Source organism: Balaenoptera borealis (genome assembly GCF_965194805.1).
Source record: "Balaenoptera borealis genome assembly, chromosome: 13".
NCBI lineage: Eukaryota > Metazoa > Chordata > Mammalia > Artiodactyla > Balaenopteridae > Balaenoptera > Balaenoptera borealis.
The window spans coordinates 42,223,161-42,236,306 of record NC_138870.1 but is presented as its reverse complement, the minus strand read 5'-3'; the positions used below and the strand labels follow the sequence as shown (position 1 = coordinate 42,236,306).

The 13,146-nt window shown below is 57.6% G+C and overlaps 1 protein-coding gene across 4 annotated transcripts in view; it reads left to right on the top strand.

The window, feature by feature from the left end:
* The window catches only part of FMNL3 (formin like 3), a 55,307-nt gene extending 42,202 nt beyond the window's left edge, over positions 1 to 13,105 (top strand). For 2 of the 4 annotated variants that reach the window (XM_082352361.1, XM_082352363.1), the window contains exons 6-27: positions 115 to 267; positions 1,481 to 1,589; positions 1,779 to 1,855; positions 2,208 to 2,301; positions 3,391 to 3,465; positions 4,046 to 4,156; positions 4,456 to 4,605; positions 5,040 to 5,141; positions 6,119 to 6,398; positions 6,853 to 6,921; positions 7,011 to 7,135; positions 7,335 to 7,537; positions 8,316 to 8,550; positions 8,689 to 8,757; positions 8,885 to 8,965; positions 9,070 to 9,199; positions 9,819 to 9,979; positions 10,296 to 10,397; positions 10,757 to 10,849; positions 11,141 to 11,264; positions 11,399 to 11,515; positions 12,186 to 13,105. In XM_082352361.1, the coding sequence (XP_082208487.1) occupies positions 115 to 267; positions 1,481 to 1,589; positions 1,779 to 1,855; positions 2,208 to 2,301; positions 3,391 to 3,465; positions 4,046 to 4,156; positions 4,456 to 4,605; positions 5,040 to 5,141; positions 6,119 to 6,398; positions 6,853 to 6,921; positions 7,011 to 7,135; positions 7,335 to 7,537; positions 8,316 to 8,550; positions 8,689 to 8,757; positions 8,885 to 8,965; positions 9,070 to 9,199; positions 9,819 to 9,979; positions 10,296 to 10,397; positions 10,757 to 10,849; positions 11,141 to 11,264; positions 11,399 to 11,490 (2,635 nt within the window). In that variant the 3' untranslated portion in view covers positions 11,491 to 11,515; positions 12,186 to 13,105. The remainder of the gene's footprint in view (positions 1 to 114; positions 268 to 1,480; positions 1,590 to 1,778; positions 1,856 to 2,207; positions 2,302 to 3,390; positions 3,466 to 4,045; positions 4,157 to 4,455; positions 4,606 to 5,039; positions 5,142 to 6,118; positions 6,399 to 6,852; positions 6,922 to 7,010; positions 7,136 to 7,334; positions 7,538 to 8,315; positions 8,551 to 8,688; positions 8,758 to 8,884; positions 8,966 to 9,069; positions 9,200 to 9,818; positions 9,980 to 10,295; positions 10,398 to 10,756; positions 10,850 to 11,140; positions 11,265 to 11,398; positions 11,516 to 12,185) is intronic. The other 2 variants (XM_082352362.1, XM_082352364.1) reach the window with 2 other exon arrangements.
* Positions 13,106 to 13,146: the final 41 nt, after the last annotated feature.

Sequence of the window (13,146 nt, the reverse complement as noted above, 5' to 3'; positions counted from 1 at the left end):
TCTGCTGCCCTTGCTTCTTGTTGCCCTAGACGTCTAAAGGGCGGGGGTGGGCTCGCCGGGCGGCTTGGCACTGAATTTCTCCTGTGTGTGCGCTTGTGTCCTTTCCTGCTCCAGGTTTGACTTTGAGGCTCTGGAGAGTGGTGACGATGGTGCATTTGACAAGCTCCGCTCCTGGAGCAGGTCCATCGAGGACCTGCAGCCACCCAGCGCCCTGTCAGCCCCCTTCACCAACAGCCTCGCTCGCTCTGCGCGCCAGTCTGTGCTCCGGTATGTGTGCTCTCGCTCTGCCCGCCTGCCTCCCACCCTCGTCCCCGTCCAGGTCTTGGGTGACAGCGGTGAGTGCTCATGCTCCTCCCTTCACTCTTGCTTCCAGGCTCAGCTCTCTTGCCCTCTGCCTGCCAGTCTGTCTCTGGTCTGTCCTCTCTGTCTCCTTGACTCTGCCCAGCGATCTGTCCTGGGTAAGTACATCACCCTCGGCTGTGCCCACCCCATCTGGGGTTCTAGCCCTCCCCTCTCCTCTCCCCGTCTCTGGGGGCCCCTCCGTTCACCATTCTCACTCTGCCGTTCCTCCAGGCCTCTGGGCAGGGCTTGTCCTCACCCAGCTCCTTAGTCTTCACCAGCTGGTCCAGCACCTGCCCTCATGTCTGTTTCCCTCTGCTCTGCACGCAGCCCCATCAGCTGCCCAGAGACCAGCTCCCACCCAACCTACTGCTGCTCACCTTCCCTTCACTTCTTCCTTTAGGCCTTTTTTTTTCCTCCAAGGCTGCAGCGTGTTCATTTGTCTGTAGTATCTGAAGAGCCATCCTGCCCGGAGGCAGGTGGACGGACCGGATGATTTCTGAGAGCCCCTCTTACAGAGGGAGGCTTTCCTTTGGGTCCTATGGCCCTTTCCATGGCCTCTGTCTCTCAGCCATGCTTTTCTCCTAGTCTTCTTTGGGTTTTGCCCATTCTAGTCATGCACGAGCAGATACCACTTGTGTTTCCTTTTTTTTCCATGAAACATCACTAGGGGCAGTCAGATGTAGTCCCTAGCCCTTCTATAGCCTTTGGGGTCTGCTCTGTCTTTTCTAGGACATAGATGTGGGATGGGAGCTAAGATGCCCCTGCCCCAGGGAATGTGTTAAAGATGCAGTGACTAGAAGGAGGAGGAAGGATGGCTCAAATGAATGTCTCCTGGACCCATCTTGAGGTCTAGGAAGGCCTACACACCTCATGTTGTATTTTGGAGAACGTCTGGGCTTAGGATGGTTTGGGCACTGGTTGTAATGCTGGGATCCTGGATAGTTAACTGACAAAGACCTGTTCCAGGGAGGTGAAAACAGTGGAGCGCCCTGCCCCCTGCACCTGCACCCCCTGCATCTCTCTGGGCTGCTGGTGCAAGGTCCTCCGTCCCCCTTTTCTTCTGCTGCTGAGGGGCAGCCTGCTGTCTGGGTGATGGCAAGTGCTTCTAGACCCTTCACCAGCAGCCCCTCTCCCCCAGGTATAGCACTCTCCCTGGGCGCAGGGCGCTGAAGAACTCCCGCCTGGTGAGCCAGAAGGATGACGTCCACGTCTGTATCCTTTGTCTCAGAGCCATCATGAACTATCAGGTAAGGCGACAGCACTAGCCACGGGTGCTCTGCCTCTTCTGCCTCATCTCCCACACCAGGAGAGCTAGGAAGGCACCAGCTTGTAAAAGACAAGTTTGCTGGTGGGCCTGCAGTCAGGGAGCTCCGGCTGGGATCTGCCTTCCCCACCGTCACGGTCTCCCCTCCTTCTGTCCTTTCCCCTTGCTACAGTATGGATTCAACCTGGTCATGTCCCACCCTCACGCTGTCAATGAGATTGCGCTCAGCCTCAACAACAAGAATCCAAGGTGAGTTCCTTCCCTCCCCTTTCCTCCCCGCTCTGCCCAGGACTCTGGAGAACTGGGCTGCACTTGTCCCTGCCAAGAAGTCCTGCCTGGCCTCAGGTCCTGTGGCCTAGGTCAGCGCCTTGGTTTGGCCCCTCACCTCTGCTGGAGGAGGAGTGTTCTGCTCTCCTCTGGTCTACACAGCTCAGGGAGGGAGAAGGCCTGCCTTCCCCTGCCTTCTTTCCCAAACCCACCCTCTCCCTCACCACCGAGGCTGTCTCTACTCTCTTGAAAGGACTCACCCAGTTGTGGAAGTGAGCTGTGTGGTGGCCAGGGTCAGGGGCTAGGGTGTTAATCTTCATTCTCCACCCCTTAGGACCAAAGCACTTGTCTTAGAGCTCCTGGCAGCCGTGTGTTTGGTACGGGGAGGTCATGAAATCATTCTTGCTGCCTTTGACAATTTCAAAGAGGTCAGTTTCCTATGCGCGCGTGCGTGCGTGCGTGCGTGCGTGCGTGTGTGTGTGTGTTTGGCGGGGAGGAGGTGTGAGCCAGGTAGGTAAGCGCCCTTTCCTGTGATCTCACACATCCTAGGGATTTTAACAGCCTAGTGCTTTTAGCTAGGTAGTCTGCCCCCTGCTTTTTTAAACCAAAACCCAAACTTCAGTCTTACTAGATCTTGTGTCGGGAAAGCTCCTGATTGGCCAGCGAAGGATGCCCTCACTTGAGGGCTATAGTCCAGCAGTTCTAACCTGCTGTGCAGCAGAATACCTGAAGAGCCTGTGTTAAATGCACAGACCCCTGGGAGGCCTGGCCATCTGTGCTTTAACAGGCTCCCCAGGTCGTTCTGAGGCAGTGAACCCACTGGTAGAACCCGAGGCAGTTATATTTGTAGTGGGAGGAGAAGGCAAGCAGGGGTCCTCCTGGGGTGTTGGCTGTCGTTGGTGAGGGGAGAGGGAGCTCCGACTTGGAATTCCCCAGACTCTGGGCCTGGCTTTGAAACCCCCATCTGCTTGAACGTAGGATTCCTCGACATACAGCTGCAGCTGCTGGTCCCACCTCTTCCTCCTTTTTGGACCTCTTCCCTAGCATCCATTGTTCAAGCCAGGAAATGGCTTTTCCTCCTTGAAGCCAGAGGCTCAGAGGAGTCTCTGGACCCCTCTCAGCACAGAGGCTTTCCTGCACCCAGGCCTCTCTCCTGCGTCCCCACTAGGACTTCAGCCTCCTGCCTCGGCCATGGCCTCCAACCTTCCTCCACCCTCCCTCTTTCCTTCAATAGCTCGGCAACACCAGACCCCTGTGTTTCTTCTTGGCCTACCCTCAGAGGCACCCAGAGCCCAGACTAAGGGCCCACGCTTTACTGAGCTCCCTCAGGGACCCAGAGCAGATGCCAGGTCCCAGGCTTTCTTCTATCATGTCCCAAGTGACCCGTTACATAGAAAGAACTGTGGTTACACTTGGTCTGAACCAGTCCCTTTGCTGGATGTTCCTGGGAACCAGGACTCAGGGGCTTGGGTTCTGCGTGGGACAGATCCTGTTACTGAGAAAGTTTGCTTGTTCAGGTATGCAAGGAGCTGCACCGCTTTGAGAAGCTGATGGAGTATTTCCGGAATGAGGACAGCAACATCGACTTCATGGTGAGGAGCTGGTCCTGGGTCAGGTGCGTGCCCAGCCGGGCCGCCTACTCCTTGAGAACAGGGGCTGGGCCAACAGCGTACTCTGATGTTCTGTGTAGGACCTCGAGTGGTTCTCTACTCAGTAAATGCTCCTTGTCCACTCACTCACTCACCCCAGAAAGCTTTGAGAAACTCCAGGACAATTTCTGTCTTGGGTCTACCTCCTTTCCCCCTTTGTGTGGCCGTACTGTCCCTGATTTGGATCCTTTCTGAGCTGCTTTCCTCTTCCCCAGCTTTTCCTCTAGCTTCGCTTCCCTTCAGTCTAGGGTATACAGCTAGTAGGGTTGTCTCAAGGAATACCTGCTGGTGTGCAAAGGAAATCAGCCAAATCTTCATTTACACCTATTTCTCATGTAATTTACTTGTCTTCATAAAATGAATATTAAGTTTGATGTTTTTTAAGTTAAAATTCTCTTATTGCTCCCTGAAAGACTTACCTTTTTGACTCCTTTTGATTATCCACCTGATGATGCTGGCTCTAACAGCTGCCTCCCCTCCATGTCTCGGCTCTCTCTGCCCCTCTGGGCTGCTCCTTCCCCAGGTGGCCTGCATGCAGTTTATCAACATCGTGGTGCACTCGGTGGAGGATATGAACTTCCGGGTCCACCTGCAGTATGAGTTTACAAAGCTGGGGCTGGAGGAGTTCCTGCAGGTGAGCTGGGCTGGAGTCCTCACGGGGTGAGGCGCTTCGGGGAAGAGGACCAGCTTAGCTGTATCACAAGGAGTTTTTCTTTTACAAGAGGCTAGTCACGGATGCTCCCGGCACCTGGCCTGTCTTCTGTGACCTGGGACTCTGGCCTTTGCACAGAGGGCTCCTCAGTCAGTCAGCTCCACAGGGCGAGAATCTGACACGGCTACAGTAGGAGCTCCCTGGGTCCTAGGCTCTAGGAAGGGGTCATGGAGGCTGATGAGGAGGCTCCCCCAACTACTACTCTCTCTGCTTTTCCCCAGAAGTCAAGGCACACAGAGAGCGAGAAGCTGCAGGTGCAGATCCAGGCATACCTGGACAACGTGTTTGATGTGGGGGGTCTGCTGGAGGATGCCGAGACCAAGAATGTGGCCCTGGAGAAGGTGGAAGAGCTGGAGGAGCATGTGTCCCATGTAGGTGGTCCTCCTTTGCTGCCAGAACCACTGTTGAGGGTGGGGAGAGAGTGGGGACATCCGAGTCCCAGGAATCCTGAACTAACCTACTTACCTCCCGACTGAGCCTCAGGGAAGCCTCAGAATCCGCTGGGGCTCTCTAGGGCATGCTCTGGCTGAGGCACTAGTTCATCCGCGGTGGAACACACATTGACCTCAGGACTGGGTGTGAGGTGGCCTCAGGCTCGAGAGAGGCAGATGTGGCCGTTTGCCTTGTACTGTTTCATGTGGTCTCAGACCCTGGGCCCACAGTAGTGACATAGGGAAGCCACTGGGCCAAGCTGCCTTTGGGGCCCTGGGTGGAGGGGTCGGGCCTGGGTCCTGACTGGGGTTCAGACTGTACTGAGTGCCCAGACTTCAGGGCCATCCCCAAACCTGCCCTTCTCATCCTGCAGCTCACAGAGAAGCTTCTGGACCTAGAGAATGAGAACATGATGCGTGTGGCAGAGCTAGAGAAGCAGCTGCTGCAGCGGGAGAAGGAACTCGAGAGCATCAAGGTACCAGGTTACATGGGGAAGGGAGCCCCTGACTGGTACTGGGTGCTGGGGCCTGGGGATCTTGCTTTTCGTTCCTGAGTCATGTCAAGTCCTCGAGAATCCAGATATTAATTCACCCCTGAGGCACTCAAATGAGGGTGGGCTGATGATTTCACCCCATGTTTTAGCTGGAGAGGGAAGCTGGAGCCAGAGTGGGCCAGACACACACACAGGAGGGTGGGAGCAGGTGGGGCACCTCTGGAGCCCCTGTCTCCTCCTGCCAGCCCACCCCCTTGCTTCTCCCTCACCCGCACCTCCACGTGCTTCCCCAGCCCAGCGTAATGAACAGGCTCAGAATAGCCCAGGTACTTGGGGCTGTTTATTAGGATATCCACCAGGTATCCCAAATTGGAGAGCAGGGCCTCCTCACATTTCAGTGTCTTCTCTGTCCCTCACCTAACTTTTTGTTAGTTATAAAATCATGCCCCAACCCATCTCTTCTTCCACAGGAATACAATTATGCTGGCTCTGTTGAGCTCAGTACATATCTGCCAAGCCCCTGCTAAGAGGCTGAAGCGCTGAATTGGGAGTATGGAGGATAAGGCAGGGTCTTGTCTGTAGGGGGCTTCCAACTGAGCGACTATACAAACCAAATGAAATGAGAGCAGGACTGAGGCACAGAGGGCTGAGAGCCGCCATAGCAGGCTGCTGGTGGGTCAAGGAGAGTTTCACAAGGGTAGCCTTCTACCTGGGCCTTGAGGGACCAGTGAGACTGGGCTGGAGCAGTGAGGAAGGACACTGCAGGGTGCCAGCCAAGCAGGCTTGCTCTTCGGCCCCCCCTCTTTGGTTCTGCTGCGTTCCAGTTTTCCCTGGGTTTCTGCCGCCCTCTGCCTCTGAGCGCCCTCCCAGAGACCCCTGGGTAGGAAGTCTCACTCCCAGGAGCATCGCCTGCTGCGCCTTCAGGCGCTCTTTTCTTAATGGTGCTATCTGCCCAATAGGAGACTTACGAGAACACGAGCCACCAGGTACACACCCTGCGGCGGCTCATTAAAGAGAAGGAGGAGGCCTTCCAGCGCCGATGCCACTTGGAGCCCACCGCCCGGGACCTAGAGTCAGTGGGCAGCGAGGCCCTGGCCCGGGTGGGCCCTGAGGAACTGAATGAGGGCATGCCCCCCTCCGACCTGGACCTCCTGGCTCCGGCCCCGCCCCCCGAGGAGGCCCTACCTCTGCCTCCGCCGCCGGCTCCTCCCTTGCCCCCTCCACCTCCCCCGTTACCAGGTAAGCAGGACCCTTACCTGGTAAAAGGCAAGAGGTGCAGCCTTATTGTGGGGCCAGACCAAAAGCCCAGTCAGCAGCATCTCCACAGGGAGAAACTGGGGATGTGGCTGGAAGGATGTAAAGTCAGGTGGGAGAGGCTGAGGGAAGGTTAGAATCCGAGGGAGGCTCAGGTTACTAGAGAAGGGATGTCTACGAGCAGATGTGGATCTGTTTTAAGGAGCGTAAAGATGCCGCTCCTGATTCCTCTGAAGACATCCAAGGAGAGGGCTTAGACCAAAGCAGGAGAGAGTGGGTCAGAGACAGCACGACCTGCCCCGTCAGTTAGGACCCCTGGGAGCCACTTGGGCAGGGAGTTCATGCAGCCTCCTTCCCTGATAGTCTTTAAGGACAGGTAGGGCGGACAGAGGGGAGTCTCTTGGCCCCTGGGTCACTGTGCTATTTCTTCTTTTCCCAGACAAGTGTCCCCCAGCCCCACCTCTCCCCGGCGCTGCTCCCTCTGTGGTGTTGACAGTAGGCCTGTCAGGTGAGTGTCCCGAGGGCTCTGGGCAGGGCTGGTGGGACCGAGGGAGTGTGTCCTTGGCTCCTGCCCCACTGATCCTCCTTCCAAATTAGCCATTCGCATTAAGAAACCTATCAAGACCAAGTTCCGGCTGCCTGTCTTCAACTGGACCGCACTGAAACCCAACCAGATCAGCGGCACTGTCTTTAGCGAACTTGATGATGAGAAGATCTTGGAGGTAGCGGGGCCTGGGGCCCTCAGGGCTGGGGTTGGGAGCTGGGGACCAGGTTGCCCTTTAAGGTAGATCTCTTGGCTTTGGAAGAGCCCTCAGACTCAGCCCTCCATGTACCAGAGCTGAGCTGATGCTGGTGTGTTGCCAAGGGGTCCTCTTGTAGGATGAGGCCACAGCATTTTCCCTTCTCATCAACTCCTGCCAGGACCTGGATCTGGACAAGTTTGAAGAACTGTTCAAGACAAAAGCCCAGGGCCCTGCCCTTGACCTCATCTGCTCCAAGAACAAGACAGCACAAAAGGCTGCCAGCAAGGTGACCCTGCTGGAAGCCAATCGTGCCAAGAACCTGGCCATCACCCTCCGCAAGGCTGGCCGCTCAGCTGAGGAGATCTGCAGGGCCATCCACACGTGAGGCTCCCACTGACCTTGCCCTGGTCCCCAGCTAGTTGGTAACCCACCTAGGATCTCCACCTAGGATCCTAGCCTTCCCTGGAGTCCATTGACAGAACTCCCTCAGTCATCCAGTGGCTTGGCCAGAACTTACTGCATCTGTGCTGTGTGCCAGGTACTGTGTAAGGTACTGGGGAGTAAGCCCAGACCTTCATTCAAGGAGCTCCCAGTCTAATGGGAACAGTCCAGTAACACTGGGTGACAACACCAAGGTAGTGGAGGTACAGGCAGCTTTGGGAGAACAGGGAGGGCCAGGTAGCTGAGCTTGGTGATCAGGGAAGGCTTCCTGGAGGAGGTGATGTCTCACTTGCGACCTGAAGGATGTATATGAACTCCAGGTCAGGGCCTGGAGGGAGAGGCATGGTGCCCTGAGTACTGAAAATTGACTCTGGCTCTAGTGTAAGGAGGGGAGTAGGAGAGACAGAGTAGAGAGGCGAGTGGAGGTCTTGCAGGCTGGGCCTCCTAAGCCACGTCCAGGTGTTAAGACTTCTCCCTAGTTGCAGAGGGAAGACATCGAAGGGCTCTTAAACAGGGCATGGAATGTGACCCTAGGATTGCTACTGGTGCTGAGTAACACCAGTCCTGGAGTTACTGGAGGTGAGACAGTGAGTCCTCTGCCTCTGGCTGTGTGCTGCTCAAGACCCCACCCTCCGTCCTTATAGGAGCTGAAAAATGAAGGGATGACAGATAATGTGGCCAAAGGCAAGACCTGAGGTGGTCCCTCCCTCCTACACAGGTTTGACCTCCAGACACTACCCGTGGACTTCGTGGAGTGCCTGATGCGCTTCCTGCCCACAGAGGCTGAGGTGAAGCTGCTGCGGCAATACGAGCGGGAGCGGCAGCCCCTGGAGGAGCTGGCGGCCGAGGACCGCTTCATGCTGCTCTTCAGCAAGGTGGAGCGGCTGACCCAGCGCATGGCTGGCATGGCCTTCCTGGGCAACTTCCAGGACAACCTGCAGATGCTCACGCCGGTACGGCCCCCACCTGTATCATGGTTGTCTGCGGCCGCCCCTCCGCCCTCTACCTGCCGGTCGCCTCCCCTGCCAGCCCCTCCCTGACTTTGCCGCATCCCGGCATGGGGCCACTCAGCTACTCATCTTGCCTTCCAGCAACTCAACGCCATCATTGCAGCCTCTGCCTCCGTCAAGTCCTCACAGAAGCTGAAGCAGATGTTGGAGGTGGGGAGAGGTTGGGATGGAGGTGCCGGGGGTTCCCAGGTCCTGGGTGGGGGCCTGGCGCTATACAGAGAGGAGGAAGGAGCCCTCGGGTCTTGCCCTGAGTTCCTCCCGTGCCTCTTTTGGACAGATCATACTTGCCCTGGGGAACTACATGAACAGCAGCAAGCGGGGCGCTGTGTACGGCTTCAAGCTCCAGAGCCTGGATCTGGTAAGATGGTGGGGACAGCAAGTGGCCAGGAAGCTGGAGGGGGCAGCGGCTGTGGAGCCAGGGTGTTCAGCCCTCTTGCACTGACCCCTGTCCCCCTCTGCCAGCTGCTGGACACCAAGTCCACTGACAGGAAGATGACACTGCTGCATTTCATCGCCCTGACGGTAAAGGAGAAATACCCAGACCTGGCTAACTTCTGGCATGAGCTGCACTTTGTGGAGAAAGCTGCAGCAGGTGAGGGGAGCCTGGCCCAGCGAGCCTGCCTCGTGTCCAGCTCAGGACAATCCCTGGAAGCTATGAGGAGGGGGAGCACTTGGGTGCCTTTCTTTCTTGCTTTTGTTTTCTTTTTTCCGACCACTTCAAAGTTTTCCGCTGGGGCCATGGGCAGGGGCCACCCCAGAGGGAGCTTTCCTACAGGCACCAGGCCCCACCCGGCCCTTTCCACTTGGGTGCTGTGGGAGCTGGACGGGAAAGGCAGTGGAGGCTCTTCACTGCCAACTCCCCCAAGCTGGCCCCAGAGCCTGTGTCTCTGTGATGTATGTGCAGTGCTTAGAAAACCCATGAAGCCCCCCACAGACCTAGGGTGGCTGTTATTTTTGCCCCCCCTCGTGAAACTGGGGCAGGCCTGGGGCAGCTCTGTTTTGGAGCCCAGCAGTCTGCGGCTCACCTTCCCTTGCTACCTTCGGGGTCAGGAGCCCGCGGCCTCTTTTCCTTTTCCTTGCCCCTGTGAGAGCTTGGCTAGCTTGGTTCACCCCTCTCTGTCCACGCCGGTAGCTCTGGAAGTGGGGCTCCCATGCTGAGCGGGAGGGCTGGAGCTTGCTGTAGTCCTCAGCCCGGACTCTGGTGACAACAGTGTCCCTGGAGAACGTGCTGCTAGACGTGAAGGAGCTGGGCCGGGGCATGGAGCTGATTCGGCGGGAGTGCAGCATACATGACAACAGCGTCCTGCGCAACTTCCTTAGCACCAACGAAGGCAAACTGGACAAGCTCCAGCGCGATGCCAAGACAGCCGAGGTGAGCACAGGGTGGAGGTGGGTGGGAGAGGCTGGGGCCAAGGTGCCGTGCGCCTCTGGCGGGCTTAGTTCTGGTTCTTGGGTCAAAGAACTTTCGTCAAGCAGCTGGCTGGCTGATCGTGGGGGAGAGGGGGCGCTGGGGGTGGCAGGCAGCTGCCTCTGGAGACGCACTCCAGGGGGCTTGGCGAGCCCCTAGTTCTTTGCCCTCCCACAGGGGCTGTGGGGGGCTGCGGCTTCCTGTGGGCCTCCTGCCCCTGCTGGGAGCCCGGCTTCTCGTTCCCCACCAGGCTGACCCCTTCTGCCCACCCCCTCCCCAGGAGGCCTACAATGCTGTTGTGCGCTACTTCGGTGAGAGTCCCAAGACCACGCCTCCTTCTGTATTCTTCCCAGTATTTGTCCGATTCATTCGTTCTTACAAGGTGAGCAGAAGAGAGGCTTTTAAAGAGGAGTTTGGCTGAGAGAAGACTGGTAGGGGGAGAGAGGGCTGGGCTTCAAGCTTGGGCCTTTTCCGTCTCCTCCTCTGAGTCCTGCGAGGGAGCGATGGAAGCTGGCCACAGGCCTCTTAGCTGTGAACTGGTGGGCAGGGTGGGGGCCCAGGCCCTTCCTGTCATTGTTTGGGGCAGGAAGTGCCCCTCCAGAGAGTGGCCACCTGGGGTTGCTGGTCCCACCGACACCCACTCTCCACCCTCAGTGTCAGCCCCTCCCCTCACAGCCCGTGTGAGCCACACACATACACACACACACACACACCCCGCCCCCCATCTTTCATGGTTCTTAGGAAGCAGAACAAGAGAACGAAGCCCGCAAGAAGCAGGAGGAGGTAATGCGGGAGAAGCAGCTGGCTCAGGAAGCCAAGAAACTGGATGCCAAGGTGGGTGGGACCAAGAACTGGGGCCTGGAAAACACGGCAAAGGATTAGGAGGGGGTGGAGCAGAGAGCTGGAGAGGAGATGGAGAACTGGAGCCCACAGACCACCCAGAGGGCCTGATGATGGAGTCCAAAGGGATGGAGAGGGGGGGCTATGGGAGGGGATTCCTAGGCAATGATGGGGGCTGGGCTGGCGAGCACAATCAAGGGCATCCTCAGACTGCATCTTGGGGCAGGAACTAGCCCCGTGGTACGTTAGCGGTGACTCCCTTTCCCTTCAAATGCTCGGCTCTAGACCCCATCCCAGCGGAACAAGTGGCAACAGCAGGAGCTAATTGCAGAGCTGAGGCGGCGCCAGGCCAAGGAGCACCGGCCTGTTTACGAGGGGAAGGATGGTACCATTGAGGACATCATCACAGGTGGGGCCCTTTTCCGTCCCTGGTGCCTGGCCACTGGGCCCAGCTCCCAAACCCCAACCATAGGCCTTTGGGCCCTCCTCCTCCCACCCCACCCCCATGGGGCCTGACCACTGTGTCTCTCTCCTGGGCCACAGTGCTGAAGAGTGTCCCTTTCACGGCCCGTACTGCCAAGCGGGGCTCACGCTTCTTCTGTGATGCAGCCCATCATGATGAGTCAAACTGTTAACCCCCAAGGCTGGGGCCCTTGACAGGTACTGGGCACCACAGCTGCCCTCTCTGCATGCCCACCTCCCAGGACTCCTGCTGGGTCCCACAGGTGCCTCCTCTCCTGCATGACTTGGAACCATTCTCTGGCAGCCTCGTGATGGGGACACATACTCCTTCCCTTGCATGCCCCATGCTCTGAGAAGCATGGCTTATCCCCTGCATGTGCCCTCAGGGAAGTGGTTCTCTCTCCCACTAATGCTGTCTGGCTTCAACTAAGACCCAAGGGGTAGGGAGTTGCCAAAACAGGCAGGACCAGGCGTGCCGCCACTGATCACTGAGGCAGAGTCTCTGGTCCTGGGCCCAGGTATCATTTGTCCTTGCCTCCTGTAAGAGCTCTGGCAGTGGCTTCTGCCCAGGGGCATCAGATGACCCTTGACCTGTTTCCTGATATCCAATCTGCCTGGGGGTCTCTTCCTAGCTTCTAGATCTTGCTGAGTCCACCTTGTTTCTGTCACTCCCCAGTGGCCTCTAGTACCCCCCACCTGTTCTTCTGAACATGCAGAGCCCACCCCAGAAATCTCCCTGACCATCCCCTCCAGTCTCTCTCGACCTCACGGCTGGCTCTTCGCTGGCCCTGCCTGTGTGGCTAGGCCCTCAGAAGGTGGGCCTGGCCCAGCCTCCCTGCCTGTTCACAGGCCTCTGTTTCCCCTACAGGCCTCCACCACCAGCCCCTTGTCGTTTGCCACCAAGCCAGGAGTGCCGCACCGCCCGCTGGCCCCCCTCGGGCTCCAGGCCCCCACTGAGACCTTCTTGGAGGCAGAAGCACTTCAACCCTGAGTCCTTCAAGTCCAACCAGTGGACCTGAAGCCCTGGCGTTGGCCAAGGGCCTAGCAGAGGGCTACGCTGCTCTCAGCCCAGCGTCCACCCTAGCTCTCAAAGCTGCATCTTGCCTGCCGCCACTGTGGGCACTAGGTCTTTCAGGGCCTGGCACTTCCCTGGTGCCTCCAGTACTGCACTTTGCTCCCAAGGTCTTCAACATCATTTCCTCAAGGGTCAGCTCAGGGCTGGAGAAAACCATTTCCAGCTTTAGGCTATGTATGGGCACCTAGGCCCACCATCACTAGAGCCAGAGGGACGAGAGGAGAAAGCAATTTTCCCTTCCTTTTTCCCCCCTTACTTTTTGCAACCCGATGGTCAGCTGCGATCTAGAAGTGTCCAAGCTTAGGGAGCCCTGGGGCCCTGCCAGTCTCAGATCGTCTTTTACCAGGAGCAAGGCTCTCCTAAGCCTGGGCCGTGTGCCCTAGTGATAAGGGGAGAGGAGAGACGCCACGCTCCCTGCCCTTGGCCCTTTGCGTTCTAGGCTGACTATCCATGCCGAGGTGGGCAGAGGACTAGTTTTCTCTGCCTAGAGAAAGGGTGTGCCAAGAACGTCCTCACCTTCTTCCCCCAGCTAGGTTTTGTTGGCAGGGGCGGGGTCATGTCGGTCTTAGCTATTTTCTCCGTCCCCTGCCGGTTTCTTCTCAGCCCCTGGGAGGGAATACAGGGGCCCACTCCTTTTTGTACATGTACCACTTCCTTCTCTCTTGTACATAAACTCCAGACTTTCCTTCTCTCAACAAAGGCTTGAAATACCAGGCCTGACTCTGTCTCCTCTTTCTGAGTGTGGGGGGGCTAA